This window comes from Neolamprologus brichardi, chromosome 17 (genome assembly GCF_056152115.1).
Source record: "Neolamprologus brichardi isolate AB-2024 chromosome 17, ASM5615211v1, whole genome shotgun sequence".
Taxonomy (NCBI): domain Eukaryota; kingdom Metazoa; phylum Chordata; class Actinopteri; order Cichliformes; family Cichlidae; genus Neolamprologus; species Neolamprologus brichardi.
In genome coordinates, this window is record NC_142120.1 from 32,367,660 (window position 1) to 32,395,452 (window position 27,793).

Below are 27,793 nucleotides of genomic sequence, written 5' to 3' on the forward strand. Positions count from 1 at the left end.
AGACTGGAATTCATGCTTTGCATTCGCTGCTTGGATTTACGCAACCGGGCTTTAAAGCTGGGAGCACCGAGGCATGCAATTCCAGCACCGAATGAACAGAGCAAGCAAAAATATCAATAATAAAAAACATGTCTAACGTATCCTTTCGAGGAGAGTTACATGCTACGCTAAAATAAAGTGTGGAGATTAAAAATAAACTACGCATGCACAATTAAACAGTTTCTATAAATATATAGAAGTCAAGACATTCATGAACTTGAAGGAAGATTCCGTTAACTTAGCTGTTGTCGTTTTCATTCTGCAGCTGTCAGCAGAGTTCGCGTTAGCAAAGTTAAAGCTTTGGTTTGTTTTTTAACGCGGTCACATTATTGCGCGTCAGATCTTTCAATCACGCGAGCCAATTTTCTCCCCCTCCTCCTCTTCCTCCTCCCTCTGCCACCGTTAAATGGTCTATGACGGACGAACACAAAAATAAGCGGAAAGCAGCACTGCTGATGTCCCATTGTTGACAAATCCATGAAACAACTCCAGTTTGCATGGTTTAACAGAGAGGAGAGGAGAGGTGGGTGGAGGGAGGAGAGGAGAGGAGAGTGGAGAGAGGACAGGGGGGCGTCTGTCGTCACCAAACCACGTGTCCAGCGCTGATAGTATATCTTATAGTGGGGAGGGAAAGTAATCTATCAGACAGTCTTGTTAAAAGCCCCGGCCTTTTTAAGAGCAGCATGTGTCATCTCGGCTCGGTTCTCCAAATATCGCTCGTCCAGGAAATCTAAGCACCGAGAAGGGACGTCGGAGCGCAAAAGTCGCGCTGTCTGCAAAACAACTTCGAGGCGAGACGCGCTGCTCCGCGGGCCTGCTCACTGACCGAGTGGAGAAATATTTGTAGAAGTTTGAAGTTCCTTGTCGGCTGGACTGGCAGGCGTCCGGTTCGATCACATTTAGATTTTTGGGGAGGGGAAAGCATCCGATCTGTTGACAATTAGCAGCGCGAGCGCACTGATCGCGCGGCTGCTCTGTCTTTTTCGGCTGCAGTGAGACTTTTTTTAATAAAAAAAAAAATAAAATAAAACGGTGTCAGTAAGACGTGAGATGACCCTGTCTGGAGGCAGCGAACGAGCCAGCGACATGTCCGGCCAAACTGTGCTCACAGCCGAGGACGTGGATATTGACGTAGTGGGCGAGGGAGATGAGGAGGGCATGGAGAGGGTGGACAGCGACTGCGACAGCCCAGGAGACGGCATCTTGCACGACCTCCGGGGGGAAACGGGAGACGAGGAGGTGGAAGACGAGATCGAGGTGGAGAAAGAGGAGATGAGGTCCGGGGTAGGGAGTCCGTGCTGCGAGAGCGCAGGGGAGGCAGAATCAGGCACCGGAAAAGGAGAGGGTCACGACCAGAGCGCAGCGCCAGGTGCGATCCAGAAACCCAAGAGTAGCCTGGTAAAGCCGCCTTACTCCTACATCGCACTTATCACCATGGCTATCCTGCAGAGCCCGCAGAAAAAGCTCACCCTCAGCGGGATCTGCGAGTTCATCAGCAACCGCTTCCCTTATTACCGTGAGAAGTTCCCGGCGTGGCAAAACTCCATCCGTCACAACTTGTCTCTCAACGACTGCTTCATAAAAATCCCCCGGGAACCTGGTAACCCCGGCAAGGGCAACTACTGGACCATGGACCCCGCTTCAGAGGACATGTTCGACAACGGCAGCTTCCTCAGGAGGAGGAAAAGGTTCAAGAGAGTTCAGCCAGATGTGCTCAGGGACCAGACTGCTCTCATGATGCAAAGTTTCGGGGCGTACAGTCTTGGAGGGCCCTACGGGAGACACTACGGTATCCACCCGGCGGCGTATTCCCATCCGGCTGCTTTGCAGTACCCGTACATCCCCCCTGTAGGTCCCATGCTGCCCCCGGGCGTCCCTCTCCTGCCCTCGGCGGAGCTAAACAGAAAAGCGTTCAACTCTCAGCTCAGCCCGAGCCTTCAGCTTCAACTCAGTAGTCTCAGCACGGCGTCTATGATCAAATCAGAGCCTTCAAACAGACCTTCATTCAGTATAGAAAATATAATCGGGGTGTCCAGTGCCTCCTCTTCCTCGCCGGGCGCAGCTCAGGCTTTCCTGCGGCCTCCTGTCACCGTTCAGTCGGCCCTGCTGAGCGCGCAGTCCCTCTCTCTGACCCGGACCTCAGCCGCTATCGCGCCCATCCTCAGTGTACCTTCAAATATTATTTCTGGACACGTTTTACCCTCAGCGACGGCGGCGGCAGTGTCCAAATGGCCTTCACAATGACTTCAAACCGAAGAGAAAGCAAACTCTTATTTTTATATAGAGACATTATTACTGGGAAGTGTGAAAAGCACAAATTTATAGGCAGCACTGGACTGTAAAGCCATGTAAAGACTGTTGAAAAACAGAGAACAAAAAACGAAAAAGAAGATTTTTTTCTGTACAGGTAATATTTGTAAATATTTGTATAAAAAAAAAGACAAATGATTTTGCCAGTTTGACTTTTACCTGTTCCTTTCTCCCCTTTGTTCCTGTTTGAGATCTGTGGTAATTATTTTACGTTTTTTTCTCCTTTCTTTTTGTAACAGAAGCTCAACTGGACATAGTTACTTTGGCTTCTTTTTCATACAAGACACAAAACCTCTGGAAAAAAAGAGACTGTTTATAATAATAATTTTAAAAAAATACAAATATATGTAATTCTATGTAGCTATATTGTGTTGTAAACTGAATTTATTTGTAAATAAATCTAAGAAAGAATTAAAAAAAATCAATTTTCATTATTAACATTCTTAACATTTTTGACACGTGATTTGAGAAAAAAATAGCATTATTTCCAGGGAACATTTTTCACGGTAAAAAAAATAGTACATTTAATTTGAATAACTTTACAGTTCGTGTAAAGCATACATTATTAATATTCCTACATAAAAAAAAATCGAAGCTCTCTTATTTTGTTGTCTATTTTCAGGCTTAAAAATATCGAATATATAAAATATTAATAATAATAATATAACATATGTTTTTAACATTACTTTCAATTTTTCATTTTATCAGCATAATTCAAAGTATTTCATTATTTAGAAATTGAAATAGAAAAAAATGAGTTATACTTTAGGGCAACACTTCCTAAGGATTAGAATTTTAAAAATTGTTGTTTTTTTTACTGCTGTTGCGATTGACGTGGTAGCGTTTAAAAACATATTTAAAGTTACAATTTAACAATAGTATGCTAATAAAAATAACTAAAAATACTGACAAAGGTGTATGAATAATATGTAATCGTAAATTTTAAAATAAAAATAAAAAAAACTTGTAAAAGCTTTGAGATTAGCTTGCTATAGAGTAAATTCAATCCTGAAAATTTGCGCGTATAGCCTACCTTATATTTAGGCTTTTTGCAGGAAGGCATAAATCTAATTTGTATCATATTTCAGATGATGGGATGTGGCATAAAGAGGTGAATATTGATCACAAATCAGTGTAGCTGTTTATTAAAGTATTTACCCTGGAATTTCCTGACAATGCTCCCTGACAGGAGGTTACAGTTTAGACCACAGGTTCACCATCACATCACACGCTGTATGCTTTTGCGCGATATTCTGCGGCTTGGCTCCTATAAAGGTAACAATTTCGCAGTTGTGTCTGGCTAATCACTTTTACACAAACAGCAAGTGGTGTGCGTGTGTGCATATGAAAGCGAGAGTGTGAATGTGTAAATGTGTGTGTGTGTGTGAGAGAGGGCGAGAGAGACAGAGAGAAAGAGGGTGAGCGCGAGGGGTTTTAGGGGCTATATTTATCTGATCCCCATGGGAAAGAGAAAGAGGCCTCTCTCTCCGCTCCAATTCACTTTCAGACACCGAAGAAGGTGCTGATGATGCAAAAGTCTTCTCCAATGTCACCGTGACATTTCTACTTACTAAATTCATTATTATTCAGACTATTGATATTATTCAAATTACCTACAGCAGTGACTGTGATGTTATTATTTTAAAGACCCAGCCAGTCTTTGATTATTTGTCTACTGAAACATAAAAATAATATATAAATTAAAATGTGAGACATTGTCTGCATTGCACTGCCCGTAATAGATTTCTGATCATTTCTGCCATTTTTCCTTGCCATTCGATTATACGATTCTAAAATGACAAGGCATTAAATATAGCAGGCTCTAAAATGAAGTGATGGCTAAAGAGTACAGTTAGAGAAAGGTGAGTGAAATTTTGGGGGATGCACAAATACTCAGAGAAAGCATCAAATTTTAAATACCAAAAAGACTCAAACTTGCACTTGTTGAACCTGTTTATTTAAACCTCTAATTTATTTCTTGTGTGAGGTGTGTACATGGCTACGAGCGGGGATTCAGACTCCACAAAGCAACATTAAACCAGTCTCGCGTGTCTGTCTTATAGGATGCGAGCATCTATAATTACACTTGCAGTGTTGCAGTGTGAAGCCCCGGTGTGAGATCTTGCAACAGGAGCGATGTTGCAGGCTGACAACACCTCGAGGCCGTGACATCCATGCCGCTAGGGGGCGTCAACATACACCTGCGGCTCTTAATTAGGGTGATCATAAATAAAATAAATATTTGTGAAAACCTGAAATAATACATCAACATTTCCCACCTAATTTTCTTTCTTCTTTGTACACACACTTCCTGCTGAACAAATTTATCCGAGTAATCTAACTGCAAATTTGATTTTAGATATTAAGTGATGTTTTACCATTGTTTTTTTAAGTTTGTAGTAACATTGTAGCAGAGTATCTGCAAGTGTTTTTTTTTTTCCTTTAAGCTAAAATTGGTAACGTTAATTGTGTTCATATTTAAGATACAACACAGAGAGGAAACACCGAAAGCAATGCTTTTGGTAACGACAGAGCACTAAATTCCTGAACCGAAGCTGCAGTGCTGAAAATACAGGCATGAACAAGATTTTAACATGGGTTAAAACAGCTGCTTTAGCAGCACGGGCCTACTTAAAGGCTAAGCTAGTGCAATAATAACAATAACAGAGTTAATGAATATTATTAATATTATTATTACTATTATTAAAATTATGCTGCGTTAGCTAAAAGTTATTTCTTACTTGTTGTTTCATCAAAACCAAGCGCAGTTTCGTGTAATTATGGTGCAAATTATGGCGCACAATTTGCTGAACGAACGAAGACGCTCATTTATAGACGCTCGCGCGCCCGCCCGCACGGGCGCACACGATAATGAGTCATGCAGCTGCACGTGCTCGTGCACAGGTGGAGAAAAGCCTGGGTTGTAGTTCCCACAGCTCCACCAGACAGGCTATATTAGTCTCCAAGCACAATCTGTAAATACAGCTCTTTTTTGTATTTTTGTTTTGTTTTGTTTTTTAGTGCTGATTGTGCTTGCGGCTATGATAGGTAACAAATCCTTTTTAGTATATTATCAATGCATAAATGTGTCCAGTCAGCATTCGTGATATAAAAAGAGGTCACAGCTCTTTTTGAACCTAAAATTAGATTATTGGGAAAAACAAAAAACAAAACATAACACACAAAACCTGCAAGTTTCCAACTTTAAAGTGGAAATATTCCAGGGATTCAGTGTCAAACATAGTCATTCCCTACTTTATTCTAACTGTGTGTATTTTTATTTTTACTTGGATCTCTTTTGTGTTAGACATACGTTTGTGCTGTCCTGTGTGAACAAAAAAAAACGTAAAAGTGAAAGGGAAATTTCTGAAGAGCTATACACAGAAAACTGAAAGGGAGAAATTATCACTGCCCGTTGAAGTTGCTACAACTCTTAAGTTCAAAGTGCGTGAGGTAGATTAAGAAGGAATATTTTATAGAGAAATTGAATTAATATCCAACATAATGCACTTTATTTTTCACAGTACAACCTTTAAAACCAAAAACTTACAATGACTGATGTTACAGTATGCTGCTTAGTATGTGTGATCAATATTAGCTGCTAGAGCAGTGTATAGTAATCTGTAACTCTGTATAAGTTTTAGCTTTCAGGTTTGGGACTCAAGCCCACGCACAAACTGTGGCCTGCTAAAGTAAAACAAAAACATCCTGTAGCAGGTTGGGAAATGACATCACTGCAAACAATGATGCATGAAAAATATCTCAATTTGTCCATTCACTGAAACCCAAGTAAACAGTTGCACAGGAATATATAATAGTGATTTGTCCACTTGCAGTGAGGCTTGGTAGAGCTCATGAGCCCATTTAAATCCTCCTTTCTGTCCCATCGAAAGGCAAAAATGGCTGTTGAACTTCATTTGCATTTAGTTTTTATCTGTCTTGTCCAAGTACACAAATTTAGTGTTTAAGAGTGTAATGATGCTGCAATCTCAGAAGCCAAAATTCCACATTTTGCAGGACCCTATGGGGGTGGATAGTGTGTCTTCAACAAACCAGAGAAGTCTCTGATCCATGCAGAACATTAAACATCTGGGTGATGATATTGTTCAAAGTAAGCTGACCTTGACCTTTGTTTCAGAGAGAGGATGCCAAGTATAACTGAAAGACTGAACCAGAGTGACACAACACCCTCTGGATGTAGGCTTTCAAAGCCTAGCACAGAAATGAAATGCTATTAAGTGCACACAAATAGTGCAGGATTTTTCCAAATGCCAATTAATTATGCACTCAAGAATGAATCTGAAAAAGTGCAGGACTTCGTTATCATCACAATTCCCAAATAAGACATAATAGGAGAAATCTCTATGAAGTTCTGGATTTATTGATCCGGCTTGACTTGCTGTAGCAAACATGACTGTTGACATGATAGACTTTAGTGACATTGGGAAGCAAGGCCTAGGCCTTTAATAATAACTAGGTCATCCTGCACCACAAGCTATAGCCTTCTCCTGGGCGGAGATTACAGACAGTAAATGTAGGTACAGCAGTTGCTGAATATTTAAAAAGGCATAGAGATGAAGCAATAAATGACAAAGTAAAGCTGGCGTGGCTGGGCATTAATAACTAATGGGTACCAGTGAGTTATAGGCTGCTGCTGTTGTAATGAAAGTGTCATTGCAAATCAGCAGTTGTCCGAGGTTATTATTATTTATGCATAATTGATGCCAGAACCACAAGGAATATGTCTCATCCAACAAACCCTAACACCTTGAGAACAAAGATGATGGTGTCAACAAAAGAAAAGGTCACAAAGAGAAAAACGCCCTCTGGCTTGGATTTAGCCCACAGTGTACAGGGAAGACAAGGAAAGGATGTGATACCCATATCTACATCTGTGTACAGAAGATTAACACAAACTAATACATTAGTTAGACTGCCGCCCCTCTGCTGCTGATTATATAGTGGATTTTTTTCAGTCACTTTGATATAAATTTTGTGAAATCAGCTGTTCCTGAGCTATTTGCAAAGACTTAGAATTAAGCATTTGTTATGACAGCAACAATTTCCAGTTTGGCATGGATGCTTGCTTCTTTAATGTCCAGACTTATTGATTCCATGTGCATCCATTTTATCTGCCAATTTGTTTGTTCTGCTTCCACATACCTCCAAATTTGCAGAAAACAACTAAAATTATAAACTGTATAGTATTATAATGTTTTTACTTTCTTGGATATAATTTGAGATTTCAAAAATGTTTCATAGTCATATTTATATTGATAAGAAATTTTAAAATGTTTTTCATTATAAATGTAATCATGTTATGTGGATATTGTAGACTATTGGAATTGACAAATTCATATTCCTGATTATCATTGTTATTCCTGAAATGAAAAGAAACGGGAAAACACATAGAAAAGAGATGATTACCAGATCATTACCAGGCCTCTGGAGAACTTCAAGACATGTTTAGCAATTTGAATTAGCTGTATTGGATAATGGACACATCTAAAACCTGCAGGACACCAGCACTCGAGGCCTGGAGTTTCCTACCCCTGGTCTGGACTATGCAGTCAACCTCCTCTCCCCCCCCCCCCCCCCCCCCCCCCACATTATTAAGCAATCTTAGGAATGTTCATTTATTACCAGGCGGCCTCTAACCTCCAAATTCAGCATCAGCTGCAAAAAAAATAAATGCGAAAATACGGAAGAAATAAACCTTTAATAATGCATAATACCCATCATAAATCTTATTTCAACCAGAGATGCCTTCACTGTGCCTGGGAAATTTAGATTACATTATTCGACTTGTAACTGTGAGAGTAGTATACCAATAAAACTTCCTGTCACATGTTAAAAAAGGTCTTGAATGATCTGCAATTGTATTATTAAAACGCGTTTGATTACTGCAACAACTGAACGAATGATCGACAAAAGTGAAGATGTCAATTATTTCCATAGTATTCGTGAACGCATCATAACTGTCGGTCGCAACGTCAGAAATCCAGCGACCAATGAGTATTTGAAACGAAGACTTGGTGAGTGACGTATACAGGAAGCGAAACAGATTTCAAAAGTGTTTCAATGTTCCGATTTATATTGTTTATTTCTTCCACAAATCCTCATTTTACCGAGTAAAGCTATGCAGACGTGGAGTCTCGTATCAATTTGCGTGTTGCTTGCCATTATTGCGAGATGGGGAGTTTCGCTAAATTCATATTCAGGTAGGAAAATTGTGGAGGTCGGCGTTTAAACACTACTTTCCCTTGGTACAGTGCTGTTTATACTAGTCAAAACAATGCTTTCAATTTGTTTTAACCGTATCAGAGTGACTCTTTCGGTAGTTAGCGTCCACTCAGTGATTTAAAAACGTGTTAGCGCGAGTGTGTTGTGTGGTGGCCATTCGTTCATGATGCAAGCTTCATGGTATTCACTCTGACGGCTCAATGATTTTCCACCAGGGGCGGGGAAACCTCCCATGTTCGGCGATTATGAAGCTCAGAGGCACTGGCAAGAAGTGACCTACAACCTCCCCATTCAGGAATGGTCAGTCTAGCACCTCCAGGTGTTTATTCACAGGACCTGTTTGTAGTAACTGGGTCTTATTACAGGTCATGAATTTGAGAAATGTACTGTGACACTCAAGACGCACATTACTGACATGTGCTGTCCCTGCTCTTGTGTCCAGCTTACTACAAGTTTGAGATGGATTGATGTGCGAAATATTAAATACGGATAACATCAACAACAGTTTTTCCTATATACAGTACGCGCTACATTGCTTATGTTGTATGAAACAGTTTTGTTGATGAAACTATGTGACCTTTCTGCTCCCCCAGGTACTTCAATACTACAAACAATGACTTGAACTACTGGGGTCTTGACTATCCTCCCCTCACTGCTTACCACAGCTGGATCTGTGCTTATATGTAAGCCATTTGGATTATTTAAATAGGATCTTTCACATAATATTTGAATGTTTATTTAGGAGAGAGACAGAACAAGAGTGAGCATACCATGGGAGAAATGTTAAGATATAGTGATGTAATAACACAGCTGCCCACTTTTAGGAACTAATAAAGTTAAGTATTTGTACATTTTCTGTGAGGAAAAAGAAAAAAAAAATCTAAATATATGCTTTGTTGTTTTTGCAGAGCCAAAACAATAAACCCTGAATGGGTGGAACTCCACAAGTCCAGAGGTTATGAAAGTACACAGCACAAGCTATTCATGAGAACTACAGGTACTGTAACTATGAGAGGTGGAAGAAAAAGAAAAGCATTCATAATCCACGTCTACTTCATATTTACAGCAATGTTTGTGGTTATACCTGCTTAGATATTATGCCCAAATCACTGTAATCATTCACATCATTGTATACCCATGGACCTTTTCTGTTACTTTGTATAACGTAAATTTGAGATCATGCAGTCTGTATTTTTTTCTTTTTGTTTCAGTGTTAGTTGCAGATTTGTTGATATACATCCCTGCGGTGGTTTTATACTGTTTATACCTGACTGATGGATCCTCTAAGAAAAAGGTCAGAGACGAGCTGAGCATGAAATGATTAGTTTTCAGTTAAAAACCCAGACCAGCCCATTTTCTCTCAGTCTGGGAACCCACCCTTATTAAAACAGATTACAGCACTAGACCTCCAAATTGGAAAATTATGGCGTCATTATTGTAAGTTAATCTGGTTATATGATGTTATTACATTTCCAAGAAGTTATTACAGCTGGTCTTCATTTACAGTGCAGTCAATTTGAAGGGATCATTTCTAATGTTTTGACGGTGTCTTATATTATCAAACAGTGAAAGAGGAATAGTAGTTAAACAAGCTTCTCACAGGATTTGATTTTAAAAGGTTGTGTTTTTACTGCTGCGTTGAATTAAAATGTCTGCCCTTTTCCCTTTTTAGGTTTCCGTTATGTTCTGCTTCCTACTGTACCCAGGATTAATTCTCATTGACTACGGACATTTCCAGTATCCTTTATGCACACGTGCATTCCTACTATAAATTGTATTCTTGTATATTATATGTACCATTAAGGTTGTCCTGAATGTAATTAAATTGAATGTAATATGAAATAATGACCTACAAAGGTAGCACACTTGAAAGCTCCAATCATAATAAAGTGTAGTGAGTTATATTTAAATGCACTGCTCAAAACAATTAAAGGAACACTAAAACAGATCAAATCTCAATGGGAAAAAATCATGCTGGATATCTATAACTGATATGGACTGGGTCATGTGTTAGGAGTGAAATTTGTGCTCCTTGCACAAAGGAGCATACACTGGCCCTGCTGGTCGGTTAAGGACCTACGGTGCTGTCCAGCTCTCCTAGAGTAACTGCTTGTCTCCTGGAATCTCCTCCATGCTCTTGAGACTGTGCTGGGAGACAGCAAACCTTATGGCATCTTGATGTGCTGTCCTGTAGGACTTGGACTACTTGTGCAACCTCTGTAGGGTCCAGGTATCACCTCATGCTGCAAGTAGTGATACTGTTCCTAGGCACATACAAAACTAGGGGGGAAAAAATAATCTCAGTGACCTGTAAAACCTTTCCTGTTTTGGGGGTTGTCTCATTGTTGCCCCTCTAGTGCACCTGTTGTTAATTTCATTAACACTAAAGCAGCTGAATTAACAATCCCTCTTCTACTTAACTGACCAGATCAATATCCCAGAAGTTTAACTGATTTGATGCTGTACTCTGATTAAAAAGTGTTTCTTTCATTTTTTAGCACTGTATATATTTGCAGCATCTTTTGAGTTTAGTTCACTGAGAAGCAGAGATGTAAGCATTTAAAATATTTTAACAACATAAAAATATACATTTATTTTACTGACTTACGTAACACAACTTAAAAAAAAAAAGACAAAAAAAACCACAGCTTGTCCCATGGGGCAGATTTAGCACCACAGCATATCTATGGAAACGCTTAACAGCTGATCCTAGGATGGATGTGGAATTTCTGCATTCTTTACTATTCCGATTTCCTACATACAGTAGGTTCAATAGGATTAAAAACATTTGTTGTTCTGTCTTATAACAATAGATTTACAAAAACTGTTTGAAGAGATGAAGAGCGCACCAGCTAACCAGGCTGTTATTATTGTTATTCAGCCACCGCTAAATAAACAATGAAAAGCTGACGATGTGCACACTATGCAGCAGAACTGACCTTGGGATCAGCAGCTATTTTCTGGATCACTTGTTATCAGTGTTGGGAAGGTTACTTTTAAAATGTATTCCATTACAGAATACAGAATACATGTCCCAAAATGTATTCTGTAACGTATTCCGTTACGTTACTCAATGAGAGTAACGTATTCTGAATACTTTGGATTACTTAATATATTATCATGCTGTTTACAACTGCGTGAATGTATTATTGCTGTGATTTATTACTGTTACTGAAGGTCCGCGGCTCTGAACCGTAGTAAAGGGACCTCTGGCTAATACGGTGGGTTCTGTGTCGGGCTCGTAGCCGAAAAATAGCTTTACTTTGTTGTCTGGGTCAACTTTGCTAGCAGGAGACAGAGAGAGGCATTGAAAGGCTGCTCCAACAGAACTTATTGTTTTTGGAGGAAAACACGAACACAGCATACAGTCGAGTCTTAATAGCTTACTTACAACTGGGCTCGTCAGGCACTCTTCTTGGCTGCAGTGGTTATTATTATATTTACATGCTTCCAGCTCCCGTTTTTGTTCGATGACAGCTCGTACTTTTCCTTTTTCTCCCTCCCTCGCTCACAGACACATAACGTGTATGGCAGTCCATTCTCCCTGCAGCACGGACTACACTGCCTATGATGCTACATTCTTTAGAGCTATACCTGTAGCATTCTGCCTATTAGCTTAGCACAACAACAACAGGCGCTCTCTCACCCAGGAAACACGCAGAGAGAGAGAGCGTCACCCTGTAACCATGGCAACCGTAACGCTGCCACCTGGAACAACAGAAGCTGTCAAACAAAACCCAAACAGGCCTGACCCGCCACAATATGAAACAGGGAAGTACCGCCGTGTAATCCATTTATTTCAACAAAGTAACTGTATTCTAAATACCACCTTTTTAAACGGTAACTGTAACGGAATACAGTTACTCATATTTTGTATTTTAAATACGTAACGGCGGTACATGTATTCCGTTACTCCCCAACACTGCTTGTTATGCATCTGCAACATTAAGTTGTTTAGCTCCAGAAAACTTGCCCTTCCAGACTAAAATTAACCTTAACAGTATCAGGTACAACGGAGTGAGCCTGGGTTTGGCCCTGTGGGGGATTCTGGCTTTGGGTCTGGGCTGGGATGTGTTGGGCTCCATGGCTTTTTCTCTCGCTCTCAACTACAAACAGATGGAGCTGTACCATGCTTTGCCTTTCTTCTGTTACCTTCTGGGAAAGTGCATCAAAACGGGCCTGATGGGCCGAGGGTGAGTCTTATTATTTCCTTCCATAATGAAGATGATTGTTTTTTGCATTGACGCATAGTCCAGATGTTCATCTCCAACCTCACCCACAATTTTAGCACTGATTAGATAATAGTATGATTCTTAGTATGATTCAAGGGTCTACTTGGGGTCCATTTTTCTTGGCCTTCAGACAATAATTCTGATTGCTACAGTGCCAGACAGGACAGGCAAAAAAAAAGAAGATAATAGTATGATTCAAATACTGTAAGCTAAAATGATGAGGATGGTTACTTAACGAATCCCAGTGTTGTGCATTAAAGCAATTTCCAATATTTTTAGGTGTTTTCAATGTGTAATACATTTCCTTATGTTGGTAAACAGCCTGTTATCAACAGGATTTTCTGAAAGGGTTACATATAGAATAAAGAAATGTCCTGTTTTGTACGGGTATACTTATGACTTTTAATTTTTGTACCTGCATTATAATCAGTCCAGTCTTTTTGGGCCACTTAAAATGTCTCGGTAGAGCTGTGGTGTTATTTTTGTTGCAGTATCTGCTGCCCTCTTGGCCAGATCTCTCTTAAAAAATATTTAATGATCAGCTGATCAGCTTTTCTGTCGCGAGTCCGTCTCTCTTGTTCGTCTATTGCCCACTTCGCGCCAGATAGAGGAAACCAGCAGCTGAACAACAGCAGCACGTTTAAGCTTGATAATCTGTTGTTAGAATTTATTTAATATTACTTTGTACACCACGATCTTTTTCTACGTAGCTGACGGCTGGTAACTGTGCAGGGGCGGATCTGGCAAAGTTTAGCCAGGGGGGCCGATAGGGCATGAACAGGGAAAAGGGGGCACAAAGACATACTTTTCTTTCCTATTCTCATTTAAGGGTGAAACTGATTTTAGCTTCTATCTTGTAATGAGACTGTTCTTTCTGGCTCAAAATGGCTTGATATTATTAATAAGTGATATGTTTGACAGATCATAGCCCAACAAGTTATTTACAGCAGTTATGGGGAATGGTTTTATGTCAAATATCGTAAATTACTTTTTGGAAGACAATCAATTTTAAGCACTGGTAAGCCTTTTAGCGTGCTGGTGGTAACATAAAGTTCACAGTGCTACTATGTGGAAGAAAAGCAACAGCATTTAAAAACAAACAAACAAAAAAACCCAATATTGTTTACTGGGATTGTATTTACGGTGCTTAACAAATTTTTTTTAGATGTAAGGTTTATGTCATAGCTGCCCAAAATTAACAGTATTGGTAATTACCAAAACATTTTTTTTCTCTAGAACACGTGCAAGCCCTTTAAATGAAATTATATTTTAAATGCTATATTATGCTATAATTAGTGTTTTTATCCATGAATTTTTTAAATTTACTGTTTAACAAAAAAGCAGAAAAAGCACATTATTGTTTTTTGATTAATATGCCAAATTACACTTACTCATTGACATTACTCACGAGAAAGATAAGTTTCAGTTTTTGAATGTTACACTTGATTAATTTCTAAATTCTTAGAGAAGTTCAATGTGCCGGCTCAAATTTGGGTATAAAAACCTGTATGTAGTTTGTTGTTTTCCTAATAAGTAACAATATATTTCTTTTAGTTTTAAACAGGTGATTTAATAAATTTGTTGAGCACTGTACTTTTGTTCATTAAACTTAAAAAGCAATCAAATAAGGTAACACAGAAGACTCTTTGGCTTTCCAGTTTACAGATGGATCACGTTTATATATATGTGTGCATACTTGCCTTTCCCCCACACGCTGCGATCAGTGATGCCCTTCACTAGAGCCAAACGCAAAATGTCTCAGGAGGACTTTTAGTGATGACTGTGAAATCCTGAATGTTCAAGTCTACATTTGTTGCTTGTACTCTGTGATCACTGTGCACACATGTTTCAACAGAATGCCCACACTAGATATGTAATGTCAGTGTATAAGATAGCAGTGTCCTCAGGAGTGTCACAGAATGACTGAGGTAATCAGATTGGATGCTGTTACTAGTGTGTCCAGTGTCTGTTTATCTAGTAACAATGTACCAAGGGCATTTAGTAGCAAATGGAGAGCTGGATTAGAAGGCCCGGGGGGAAGATATGTCCAGATGACACTCTGGCCATGCCCAAACTCCTCAGCTATGCCTGTGTGTGCAACTTAACCAGCAGCTTCACAGTTACAGCTGACAAGATATCCTGACCTACACTGAACACTTTCAGCTGATGCATGGCTTTCACTGCATTCCTCAACACAAGGGTCAAAGCCCAAATTTAGGACTTGCACACAGTATGTGTGAACTGTTTTCACAGACAATTTTAAAGTAAATTACTAAAGCATCTGGGGGAAAGTGATTATAGGAAGTGTATTAGTAATTGCTTGTTTTCATTAGTTCCTTATTTATGACACGTGTTTATTTACTCTCCTTTCATGTAGGCTTTTCTTGCTGGTGAGGGTTGGTGTAACAGTGTTGGCGACTTTTGCCCTCTGCTGGTTGCCCTTCCTGGCTGAACCCAGCCAGGCCATGCAGGTGGTCAGGAGGATTTTTCCCGTGGCTCGGGGTCTGTTTGAGGTAACGTGTAGTTCCTTAAATCAAAGGTTTACCAAAAAAACACATCTGACAAGCATAATATTAAAAAGAAAACATGTATGCGTTTGTCATAACAACATCTGCATTCTATTTACACTATACCTGCTTCTCTTAAGCAGTGTTATTAGAAATGATAGCATACATTTTCATTGCTATGCAGATGATACCTGACTTTATCTATCCAAGCCAGAACTCACATTAATTCGTTAAACTGCAGGAACATCTTAAATCCATAAAGATTTCTGCTTATAAATTCAGATAAAACTGAGGTTATTTTACTAAAAATCTTAGAGACTTGGTTTCTAACTAGTGTGGACGGTATTACCTTGGTCTGAAATAACACTATGAGAAATCTTGGAGCTGTTTTTCACCCAGATATGTCCTTCAATGAGCATACTAAAAATTATTTAGGACTGCTTTCTTGCATTTTTGCAAAAATATCTCTAAAATTTGAAACATACTGTCACAGAGTGATGCTGAAAACCTAGTTTATGCATTTATTATTGGTTGGTTCTAAAAAAAATCCCTTTAACATTTATCCAAAATAGTATTATTGTAGGGAGGTTACTGTTGTTGTGATTTTGCACTATATAAATAATATAGAGCTGAAACTAATACGAGCCGTGTTAATCTTGAATTGAGTTTTTTAACTAAAAATGGGAAGACAGCAATTATTTTAATCAAGTATAATACAATTCCAAGTACAACCAGTGACATGTAATAAAAAATGATGTATTTTGACTTTAAAATTTTCCATTGTGGGTTAAGCCAGCGTGGATGCATATATGTTTCTGTTTTATCAAATCAAATTACTGTGATCAATATCAGCAACTTCACATCTTATGATCACTGGTAAACGACTACTCTTTGTTTCCTATTAAAGGATTTACTGGTCAGATGTTTTGTTTATCCCTGCTTGAGTGCAATCAGTCAAGATTCTGCGTTTTCTAAGGAGTGACATCTTTTCTAAGAAACCTAATTTCATGGTGTTCTACTGTTTCGAGCATTAAACTGTTACCAATGTTAGAAACAACACACACGGCACTACTCCGCTATTGCACTGGTTCCATACTCACAGCATGGCGAAATACCCTTCCATCCACTAGCGCTTAGCCGCTTGGAAACAGATACCCTGCAGGATCAAAGAAAACAGTGGAATAAAACTGTGAAAGGTCAGGAGATCAGTTTCAGTCTATCTCCGGGAGGTGTTGGGGTTTGGGGTGTACAGTAGAGGGATAGAGATAAATCTCACTAATTTATGACCCGGTTGTTTTCGCCACCTCGTAGCACAGCCATGTTCTAGCCATACGAACCAAGGAGTCTGGTGGACGCAACACTTGAAGGCATATCAGAGCACGTCGGACAGCTGCTTTCACCTACTGACTACGTCTTCGGAAAACAGACACATAAGCGTATGTTTGACTGTTTTGCAAGAACAAACGTACATGTTTGATATACCGTGGTCACCCACTTATAGCCTGGTCACTGGAATATGATATTAATTAAAAAAGTAAAGTGATGATGGCAAATAAGAATACTTGAAACACCTCCACAGTCACAGTGATGAAAGCTGCTGAGTTGAAGTAACTGCGTGCGTGTGACTGACAGCTCGGAGGCCAAGCTTTGCGGCTCTCGTTTCTGAAACCCTGTAACCCCCTCTTGTCCCGGTTCCCGAGGTGGAACCCACCACAAGGTGTCACGGATGTGAGAAGTAATTGAAAATTCTGCCGGGGGAGCGGCTGGCATCGAGCACCGCGGCAGTATTTGTTCAACGAAATGGTTCAAACATAATACACAGGGTGTGAGAGACACTATGCTCGCCTGTGACGACAGCACGAAGGGGGCTGCTGGGGGCAAGTTGTCCTGAACTAATTGTAAAATTGTGCACGTAAGCAGACGCCTCGGACAAGGGGACGGGGCGAGAAGGGGCGGTGGGGAAGAAGAGGGCTGGTGACTGGTGGTCCCGGTGGCTTCTGGGAGGGAGCAGTTGTAAGTTTACCCACTGAGCTGCATTCTGGCGTCTCACATTGCTGCCTGCACACAAAAATGGCACCAAATGCTTCTCCCTGTGAAATTCCATGCTAGTTTATAGGTGAAGGGGGCTGCACCGCTCTCGCTCAGCCCACCCTGACATTCATGTGTTGCCTGCTGCACTGCTGTAACAGTTATTTGGAGCAATGAGCCAGAAAGGAAGGACAGAGGGATTGGGCTGAGAAAACACAGCACTGGACGGCCCTGTGCTGCTGACTACGTTGCCATTAAGATCGGCACAGCTGTGCAGCCAGCAGCTGTAGAACAGAAGAGAGGGAAGAGGCCAGAAATAGATTTTCTAGATAGAATCACACAGTGAAAACATCCACAGCCTCTGTGATGTGTGATATCATGGCGCACACTGGTGGCTTTGGCCTCGATATCCCTGCACAACTGCTTAAGCACTTAAATCAGCTGAAGCACACACAATGATCTGATATCAGCTTTAAACCGCAAGTACTTTTCAGCTGGTATTAAAGAGGAAGCTTCACGCATACCGTGTACTGTATCGTATATCTAATTTCAGTCATCTTAGAAATGAGGCACATTATTAACAATACAAAAGTGACACTAATATAAGAAATTGCACGACTTTTGATTAATAATGATAATAGTAAATAATATAAATGTTTATATGCTTATTTTTTCCATAACATCCTCTGGATTCAGCCTCCCAACAATGAGAATTTGCTACTTCTTTTTTGTTTCAGATATATATATATTACATTTGATAGCCGTATTTTGGATTATAGTTTAAAAACATCCATTCATGCTTGAAATTATGTCTTCACTTTACCAATGCCTGACATTTATCAGCAAAGCAACAAATCAAAAAGATAACGGCTATTGTCAGAAAATAGAATTCAAAGAAAGTTATTGACTTTTTTCCCAATATATCGACTTCATCGAACTTGATCCCAAAACCCCAAGGTTACAAATAAGCACCATGCTTTTCCTGACAGGAGAGAAAATGTATGATGGAGGGTTATGAATAAACGTCATCCCACAGAGAAATGTTGTTACACTTTCTGAGAAGGAATAATTTCTTAGAACAATTAATTCTTTGTGTTTCCTGCCATTTTCTATTTGACCAAGGTGTGTGTGTGTGTGTGTGTACAGGATAAAGTGGCCAACACATGGTGCAGCCTGAACACCCTGATAAAGATCAGATCCATTCTGTCAGGTGACTCTCAGCTCTACCTCAGGTGATCCCTCTATCTGTTTAACAAGTTTCACTTTGTTTTCTTTTCTCTGTTGTATTGTGCTATACCCCCCCCCCCCACCACCACCACCACCACACACACACACACACACACACACACACACACACACACACACACACAGTTCCTCTCTCTCTCTCTCTCTCTCTCCCTTTGTTTGATTTTTTTCCTCACTCCTGTCATTTCCTGAAAAAAACAAGCTTAAAGACAGTGATCCAGTGGTTGGAAGTAAGGTCATCACTTACATCTCATGAGGAACTTTTGAACATAAAGTCATTGATCTCTTTGTGTGGTGACAAACACACGAGGAATATTGAAAAGAAAAATGTCCGACTCAGTCGACGTGACGGCGAGGTTTTATTTTTTGTTTGTTTTAGCATAATTATGGATCTTGTGTGCAAATGTAATTCTAATGTAGGTATGAAAGAGAAGCTGATTCTCCGCATACATTAGAAGTTATCTTGACCAAAAGTTGGGGTCCTGTGCAGCCACGCTTAGAAAAACCTTTTGCAACAGTTGCATCGTGGTGGAGCCTGCTTAAATAACCCAGCACGCTAAATTTAGGAGTCCTGCGTTCGCAGCATGGACACGTTTCTGCCAGACTGCTAAGTCTGGGGATCAAGTTAGACTTCTTTTACTGTCGTGCATTTGAAACAAATGAAAAACAGTGCTGTCTTTATGGCGCACAGGGTGGATTGCTAAATGCTCTGCTGTGGGTGTACATAAAATGAATCAGCTGTGTAAAGTCCTACAGCTCCATCCAGACAGCAAATGCCCTACACATAACACACGAGTAGCACACTTGCTTTCATACACAATAAATATCCACTTACAGGTCTGCCATTACTCTTGTGTATATTGTACATGTACACTTCTTTCTGTCTTCTATGATTTGTAGTTTAGTTAGTTGACACCTCAAACTAACTCCCAGCCTGACCTTTCAGCACATTTATACACACTGACTCCAACACGTTTGTTTTCTCACACTTCTACCCCCAGAAGGTGACAATTGAGGGTTACTGCCTGGTAACCCTCAGCAGGGGCCATTATTTTGGTCCATTACAGCACTGCACACAACTTGGTTACAGATCAGAGGGCTGTCTAAAAAGAACTGTGGCATGAACTGAGAGTTAAATGCTGATATTCATACAAATCATGCTGTTTTTATGTATTTTGCTGCCTTGGTAAAATAATGTATTAGGAAAGTCTTGATGAAAAACTTTTCCATGCATCCATGTCCACTCAGTTCATAAGACTTGCATACAAACCTCGAAATGTCATGCAAATGCAATTGAGAATAACATTGCCTACATAGCACAGGTGATACTGTTTTGTTTTTTCTTTCAGTAACTTCATCTTCCATCTTCATTTGTTTTTCAGTCTTGCCTGCACTCTCCTGGCGGTTCTACCTTCCTGTATCAGGCTATTAACAAAACCAACCTTCTGGCACTTTAAACTGGCTTTGGTGAGTGTTTTTGGCATTCAGCATTTTTAAGCCAGTGAGATTTATCATACATAAGTATCATGTTTAATTTAACAAACCCAGTTTCTTTTTTGAGAAGACGATCTCGAATATGTTTCTCTTCCTTCCCTTTGTAATAAAAAGTGTAATATTAAATATAGCAGTTTTACTGATAGCCCCAATGTCACTTTAAGGTCAATTCATCCCTGGCGTTCTTCCTCTTCTCCTTTCAAGTCCACGAGAAGTCCATCCTTTTGGCTGCCTTGTAAGTACAAAGAAGATAATTGTAACTTCTTGAGGTTTGTCTCATTGGGTGACAAATGTAAATGGTACTTTCTCTGTCTCTGTAGCGATATCTGAAATATTCATGAGTATAGATTTAATTTCTACTCACAAAGGAGCCATTCGCCTTGTCAAATCTCAGATTATGTCGTACAGAATTCTAATGGTTTCAAATCATGTTCGCTTTGTAAAAATGACGTCATCCTCCTGCTGTACCCCCAGATTTCTTTTTAAGTACCGAGAAGTTATTCACCTCTGTCATCACAGATAGAAACCCTGCTTCCACTGCCATGATTTGTGCTGTGTCAGAGCTGGGTCATATTTAACAGGGTGAAAGTAGCACTAAAAGAAGTGAGATGTGTGTGTGTGTGCGTGCTTCATTATCATTTACCTCCATATGTAGAAAGCTGTAGGTGGGGTGAAAAGCCTGGGATAGATTTGACAGCGAGGGATTTGGTTCCTAGATCTGGGCTCATCTATTAATCTAGATTAGGGTAGATTGTTGCTTTATTAACTATTGAGTTATATCTCCCACCTGTCCTCCTGAATCAATCAGTAATACATGTCCAGGGATTAGGAAAGAATGGTAGGCGGCAGCTCGGGGTGTTGTTTGCGCAGGATCAATTATTGGGCTGTAACAGGATCACCGAAGAGCACTGACGTAATTATGGGATCGGGGACTGATGGAAAGTGCCCCCCTTTGAGCAGAGTGTACAACTTGCACTGAAGCGAGCTAGCAAGTTCAATTAGCAGCAGGCTTAAACGCATATGAACACAGATGCACGCACATGTGACACATGCGGTCATAAATGTATCATTGCAACTTCTTGGCAAAACATTGGCAGTTCTTCAAATGAAAATAGATAACTTAGCTAAAGTGTAAAAGATGTATTCTCGAATGAAATAATGTGGTACAGCAAAGGCTTGTAAATACTTGTAAGTGGATGTTTGATCAGCTCACTAGCTTTAATATTCTTTTCACTCTAGTCTTGTCTAATCGCAAAAGTCACGGCAGTCTATTTAATATTGAGTACATCTGAATTTCTTTTTCTAGGCCTGCCTGTCTCCTGCTGAATGACCTCCCCTTGATGGCCCTTTGGTTCCTACAGGCCTCGACATTCAGGTAAGAAGTCTTTTGAAATCACTGACAACACACAAAAGTTGGAAGATTAACAAATAAAAACAGGCTATCTGTTGTTAGATTTGTTTCTAAATCTTATTTACTGCAACTTGGATAATAGAATAATAGAGTTAAGCAATTATAGTTATTTTTATGATGGGAAAAAGTTCAGCAATTATAATTGCTTTAAAATGTCCCGTTTGATTTGCTTGCGTTTAAATCTGGTGTCCCGCTGTTGGGTGCTGTGTCTCCTTCATTTCTTTTACTTTGTTTTCTATTTCTTATTTAATGAGAAACATAAAAAAATTAACCTGAAAAGTTAAATGGTGTGCTGTGTGGGTTGGAGCTAAGCACCATGAATGGAAAACACAAGTAGTGCTGCAAATGCTCCATCTAACTTTCACCAGCTGTTGTTAAATTCTTCCGGCAGCACTAATTGTTGTGCGTGTGGTTTAGTATAAGGATATCTGGGGATTACACTGCATAGTCTGCATGCCTGCTGTCTAAGTGTGTGTTGTGTAGGGACAGGAGGTCATTCTGTAGCTGCTCCCCTGTACAGTCTGCCTTGGACTTTCACATTATCTGCATCCTCTCCAGACTAATTTAAAAAAGAAAGAAAATACATCTTTTGTTAGCAGAATTGGCTGAATGGATGGTCAAGCATGACCACTTTACGGCCACTGAATGCAGCCAGTCAGTGTAAATGGAGGAAGTGTTAAACATTTATCTACTGAATAGAAGTTTTTTTGTTTGAGTCCAAATCTGAATAAGTCGTTTTTTGTCTGGGGAAAGGTTTTTATAAGCTGGGGCGTTGTGTGATTCACTGTGAGTCAACTGTTGTTCTTGCCCATGCTCCTCTACTAAACTAAGATAAGCTCCTCGTGAATTACAGAGCCATCTCTCCCTGGGAGATGCATGCACATACAGGCCTGCAGGATAAAAACTGTTTGGCTTACTGCTGCACTTAACAAACTTTGCACTCGACTAAATGATGTTGATGGGTGTGAAACTCTATCGTGCTCTCCATCAGCTGTAGGATCAAACTTGATTTATTTCCAACAATCATTTAAAAATCTGAATGTTGTCCCTTTTCATTTCAGTTCAGTTTAATTTAATTTACTTTAATTTAATTGCATTTTATTTCTATAGCACCAAATTTACAAGAACAGTTGCTTTGTATTGTAAGGTCACCATAATACAGAGAAAACCCCAAGACTCAGATGAACGCTACGAGCAAGCGCTTGGTGACTGTGGGAAGGAAAAGCTCCCTTTTAACAGGAAGGAACCTCCAGCACAACCAGGCTCAGGGTGGGCCAAGCATCTGCCACGACTGGTTCGGGGTGAGAGGAGGAAGACGGGACAAAAGACACACTGTACCAATGTGTATAAATGTCCAGCTGTACCTTGCATGTAAAGGCAATACTGCAATAGCTGTAATATCTTCATGATATAAGAATCACATGTGATTCTTGCTTTTGGGGCTATATCACATTGAACTAACCAAAGACATCAGCGTGAGTTCATGCCCATCCCCAGAACTTTTTTGTCTTTATACAGGTGCAAATATTTTTCTTTGTAGAGATACAAAGATGCCAAGAATGAAAAAGAATGTGAGACTGGGGGGTGCTTTTGGTGCTCTTCACTTTGTATCCGTGTATTGGAGCAGGACCATCGAGAGACATGATGCTCATTTTGGTCTGAACTACACACCTGTGAATTTTCATAGCTATATTTTGCTATTGCTATGTGTGCAGTAGGTCCTGCTGCAGTAGTTGAAACTGATTCTGCCATGACAACACACAGACAGGCTTAAAATGTAATAAAATCTGCTATGCTTGTCCTTTTCCTGTCTCTGTGTGCAGCATGCTTCCTTTGTTCCTGAAGGACGGCCTGCTGGTGCCCTACATTGTGACCTCTTTGGGCTTCCTTTTCTTCAGCATTTATTTACTGTCTGCACTGGATCACTGTTCAGAGGATAAACTGAGACTGGGAGCTTACAACAAGCTGTTTTATTGGGTACCGAAGATGGACCTGGCCTTTATAGTGAGATGGAAGGTCGGTATTGAAGTGCTGTTATAATAATTTACATTATAGTTCCAAATATTCACTGATTTGTTTGTTTGCGCATCAAAAGAAACCATGCATCTATGAAATCTTGTAACTGTTTCACATTTACTCAAGAACTGTACTTGAGTACGCTTAGGGGTTCTTCCAGTGTAAGGCCTGATTTAGATGGCCCCTGTAGGGAATCTTTGTAAAGCCTGCGAAGCAGTCTACAATATAACTGACATCGTTGCCAGCATTTATGTTTGTGCAATGTGATGTGTTAATTAGCATGTGAGCGTGTCCAGTCCATTTGTTTCTACCAGCCAATAGAAAGAAATGAACTGCTGGAGCTTTTTCCCCTCCTGGGTCTTGACAATTTGTTATGGCCATTTTCTTTGATAGGTAGACATATTTTTCTTTCAGGTTTTTCCATTTCTTTCTACATTCCCTCACATCTATGGCGACAGTCCTTATTCCTTATATTGAGACGATGATTGTTATGCTTTTGCTAATTTTTAAAAAAACTGCGTATGCGGAAATGCACTGGAGGAATTGATCGTACTGAACAGGTCAATCAAAATAGGTGCCTGCTCCATCAACGTGACGTGTAGTTACATTTCCATATCAAGTGCATGTCAGGTTACACTGAGGGTTTCAGAGCGGTTTGCAGTAACGTAGCTACAGTGCAGATTTCTCACTGAAGCATAAATCCCAATAAGATTCTTCAACCTTCTAGTTCACTACATATTTCACACTCACACATTTCAGTTATAGTTACAAATCGCTTGAATGCACTTATTTCATTAAAATATGATTCGCTGTTACCAGTTGCACTAAATAGTAGTGTGAAGAATTAAAATCCAGACATTAAATCAAAGTTAGTAAATGTCAGTTTGTTAAGTCAAACAGCATTGATTTTGGCTGTGTGTGGTGCTGTCCCACAGATGGGGTTAGCGTTTATAATTATGGCTGCTGTTTTAGTTTGTTGCTAATAAAGGTTATTAAAGGTCATTCAAATTAAATTAGACTTTGACCCAAATACAGACTTCGCACAAGAAAAAGCAGGTATAACTCCAGCACGACCCTAATATGAACTATTTTTCATTAGCTGGATTTAATGCTTTATCTTTTAAGTGTGGTTTCGTTCATGTTGTGTGCTTGCTTATAATAAGGGCTCGGCTTTGCAGCTGGCAAACAAAGACAAAGACATGTTTTCTCTGTTACATAGTGGGTGGAGGATGTACAGATGATACATTTGTAGTAAGAAGAGTGCTGATATCAGGGTCCCAGTGGCACTAGACCTAAATTGCAACTGTGTGAGAAGACATGCCCGACTGTATAAATAAATATCATGTGCTGGTGTAAGCTGTGTAAGCTGTCCAGGGATGAACGCTGCTGCCAACCAAAGAATTATTTATCGCTTATTTAAGTTTCCATAGCGTCCGAAGTGGCTTCTCTGCCGACCCCTTAGCGACAGGGGCACTGGTGGGGTGTCAGAGATTAGGAGAAGGTGTCTTTTTATAGCACGTGTCATTAACACAGGTTTGCCTAGATATATTTATTTACACAAGCAGCATAAATAGCGAGCCCCAATGATGGGGATAAGGTTTCATGGGTTTTGGGCGGCTGGGCGGTTGGCAGGCACGAGGTGCTTCCTGCACCTCACAGACTGATCTTTGGGTCATAAACCGCAAGCAGATAGATGAATGATGTGACGCTCACCATCACATCTGTTTGCAAATCTGTAACGAGATAAAAAGTAGTGACCGTACCTTGAAGAAAAAAAATCAAATTTGCTGTAATATGATATTGCAGGCCTCGTTTCTTTATAGCACCTCTCAAGTGACTAATTTGATGTCTGTCACTTAGTTATAAATATTCAATGTCATATGAGCTCTATTTTAAATTAAATTACTAGTTTGATGTTATGTGCATAGTTAGTGTTAAGGGTAAAGTCAACAGTTTGTTTATAGCCCGGGGTAATCAGTTTTTACAAGTTTCTAAATGAAAAAATTAATTCATTAAATTTATTTTAAGAATTCTCGGCATAAAAGATTTTGACTAAAGGCTGTTATTTTGATGAATACAGTTATAAAATATATTTGTGTCACAGCGATATATTTTTAAGCCAAGCTACACAAATGTTTTCCAAACATTTTGATCAGTTCTTAAATTTTTGCTTATCTGCCACAGAGATCCCATTTTTGACCAAAGGCACAAAGTTACGCTTGTTTCCTCACATAAGTGTCTTTTGTCCTGTTTCCCTCCCCCGGCCCCCCAACTGGTCCCAACACATGGCTGCCCCTGCTTGGTTCTGCTGGAGGTTTCTTCCTGTTAAAAGGGAGTTTTTCCTTCCCACTGTCTCCAAATGCTTGCTCACAGAGACTCATCATATACTCTAATATTGTAGGGTCTTTACCTTACAATATAAATGACCTTGAAAGAGGTTTTCAGTGTAAATGAAGGCACTGGCTAAGTAACTAACTTAGTAGGTGAACTTGTTTTGTTAGACTAGCATGAGATGCTTCCTTTTATGTTGTAAAGCAATACGTAATCCACAGTTTTTTCTGAGCCTCTGTGCTGTTTATTATGATATCAGCATTTTGCACGGTCTTGTGACTCCCAGTCTCATTTCAATGAGCCAACAATCACACTGCCTTTATCTCTTACAGTTCTACATCAGCATTGCAGCCATGGTTGGCCTGAGCATCGCGGCCGCAGTTCTGGTCGCTCCGCCCCATCTGCCCGACTTGTTCCCAGTCTTAGTATCTACTACAGCTTTCCTGCATTTTTTGGGAACTTTTATACATTTCAACGTGGTTCAGTTCAGTGAGCCTCCCAGCAGAAAGAGCCAGAAGAAGAGCAACTAAGTCACACCACAGGTGAAGGCATTGATCTGATTTTACACCAGTGAAGTCAACCTTACACACTGAGGTATATCTGCTTTTAAAGTGCATGAGGCCTTTTACCCATGCCTTTGTGTACAAAATACAAAGTAACACAAGTGCTTATTAAAGAGTTGGATAAATGGCATTTCAGAAGAATTGTGACATGAAATGAAAGGAAATTGTGGTATTTTTCAATGTGGACCAATGAATTTAGTGCAATGCAAAGACAAATCTTCCATGTTGTCAAGGTCCCGAAATGTAATTTGGCTAAAAATGATGTAGGTTCATGTTAATTAACCTACCTTGTTGAATTATTTGCTCAGACTACTCATAAATTAAAAAGAAATACACATTTCCTGGCTACCCTGGCATTGTATGGCCTATACTGACTTATAGGCCTGTATGCCTTGGCCACAGGAGGTAGGCACAATAACATAAACACCTGTTGTAATGTTTCCTTGGGGACCAGAAGTGTTGGTCTAATTTTATGGCAACTATTGACACCAAAGTTTGTGGTCATGTGTAATCATATTATGAACAGTTTCTGTTATTTTATCCACATTATGTCCTTGAGGTGGTGGTAAAGATGCACCTGATGTGCTGCACTCAGGCCTGCCAATGCTGATATCCACCCATTCATGTGAACTTTTTATTGAAGTTCATCGAACTGTTTTTTCACTGTACATTTTTGCCTAACATTAAAGCTGTTTTGTACAAATGTAGTTTTTGCGAAAATAAATCAAATTTACCAGCATCCTAAAAATGAACATCCGCTTTATTGCCACAGTGTTCAATGACTTGATTCAAAGCCGCTTCGTATAAACTGTCTACATTAAGCATGTTGCGTGCTAAATCACCCCTAAAGGTTTGGCAGAGAGAGAACCAATTATTGGACAGAAATTATATCTTTCTGAGCCTTTACTCAACATCATTAAATATTCATTACGAGCCCTTGATACTACAAGTGTCCTGCACAAAAGACCCGTACATTTAAAACAAAACCAGTGACGGGAGAGGCCTTAAAATAAGGATGATGGAAGGTGACATATCTGAACATAATGCTATAAAGTTGAAATACCACAGAAAAAGGTACAAGCAATTTCTATATCCAATCTCTCTGCCAGTTAATGACGGGCATAAAAAAATCCATTACAACTATAAATGTTATCAGGTCAGCCAGGGTTGCCTGTGCATCTGAGGCTCCGGGCTGGCGGCCAATAAAGGGCTGCAGGGACAAATAGGAGCCCAAGATCTGAGTTAATAGTTACTACAATGGGGCGTGAACACAAGGGGCCAATTAGTGGTGGTGTGAAAGGTGTTGGCTTGCTCTTTTTTATAACATTTGCTTATTTTTTTAAATTATTTAAAAAGAATCATTCTTCTTTCCCC

The 27,793-nt window shown here is 39.8% G+C and overlaps 2 protein-coding genes across 2 annotated transcripts; both read left to right on the plus strand.

Moving 5' to 3' along the window:
* Positions 1–693: 693 nt before the first annotated feature.
* On the plus strand, positions 694–2,752 carry foxd3 (forkhead box D3). Its single transcript, XM_006803975.3, has one exon. The coding sequence runs from the start codon at positions 1,090–1,092 to the stop codon at positions 2,281–2,283; it is 1,194 nt and encodes a 397-aa protein (XP_006804038.1). The 5' UTR covers positions 694–1,089; the 3' UTR covers positions 2,284–2,752.
* Positions 2,753–8,398: 5,646 nt separating this feature from the next.
* alg6 (ALG6 alpha-1,3-glucosyltransferase) lies at positions 8,399–27,155 on the plus strand. Its single transcript, XM_006803974.3, has 14 exons — positions 8,399–8,570; positions 8,808–8,892; positions 9,186–9,275; positions 9,501–9,589; positions 9,804–9,886; positions 10,265–10,329; positions 12,600–12,785; positions 15,202–15,337; positions 18,506–18,591; positions 19,987–20,071; positions 20,263–20,333; positions 21,405–21,473; positions 23,333–23,525; positions 26,189–27,155. The coding sequence occupies exons 1-14, from the start codon at positions 8,489–8,491 to the stop codon at positions 26,384–26,386; spliced, it is 1,518 nt and encodes a 505-aa protein (XP_006804037.1). The 5' UTR covers positions 8,399–8,488; the 3' UTR covers positions 26,387–27,155.
* The last annotated feature ends 638 nt before the right edge of the window (positions 27,156–27,793 follow it).

Excerpts from the sequence above, each read along its gene's own strand:
- alg6 (XM_006803974.3), top strand. The coding sequence starts at position 8,489 with ATGCAGACGTGGAGTCTCGTATCAATTTGCGTGTTGCTTGCCATTATT. Across the intron at positions 9,887-10,264 it reads ATGGATCCTCTAAGAAAAAG|GTTTCCGTTATGTTCTGCTT; the intron begins GTCAGAGACGAG and ends TTCCCTTTTTAG. Across the intron at positions 23,526-26,188 it reads CCTTTATAGTGAGATGGAAG|TTCTACATCAGCATTGCAGC; the intron begins GTCGGTATTGAA and ends TATCTCTTACAG.
- foxd3 (XM_006803975.3), top strand. The coding sequence starts at position 1,090 with ATGACCCTGTCTGGAGGCAGCGAACGAGCCAGCGACATGTCCGGCCAA.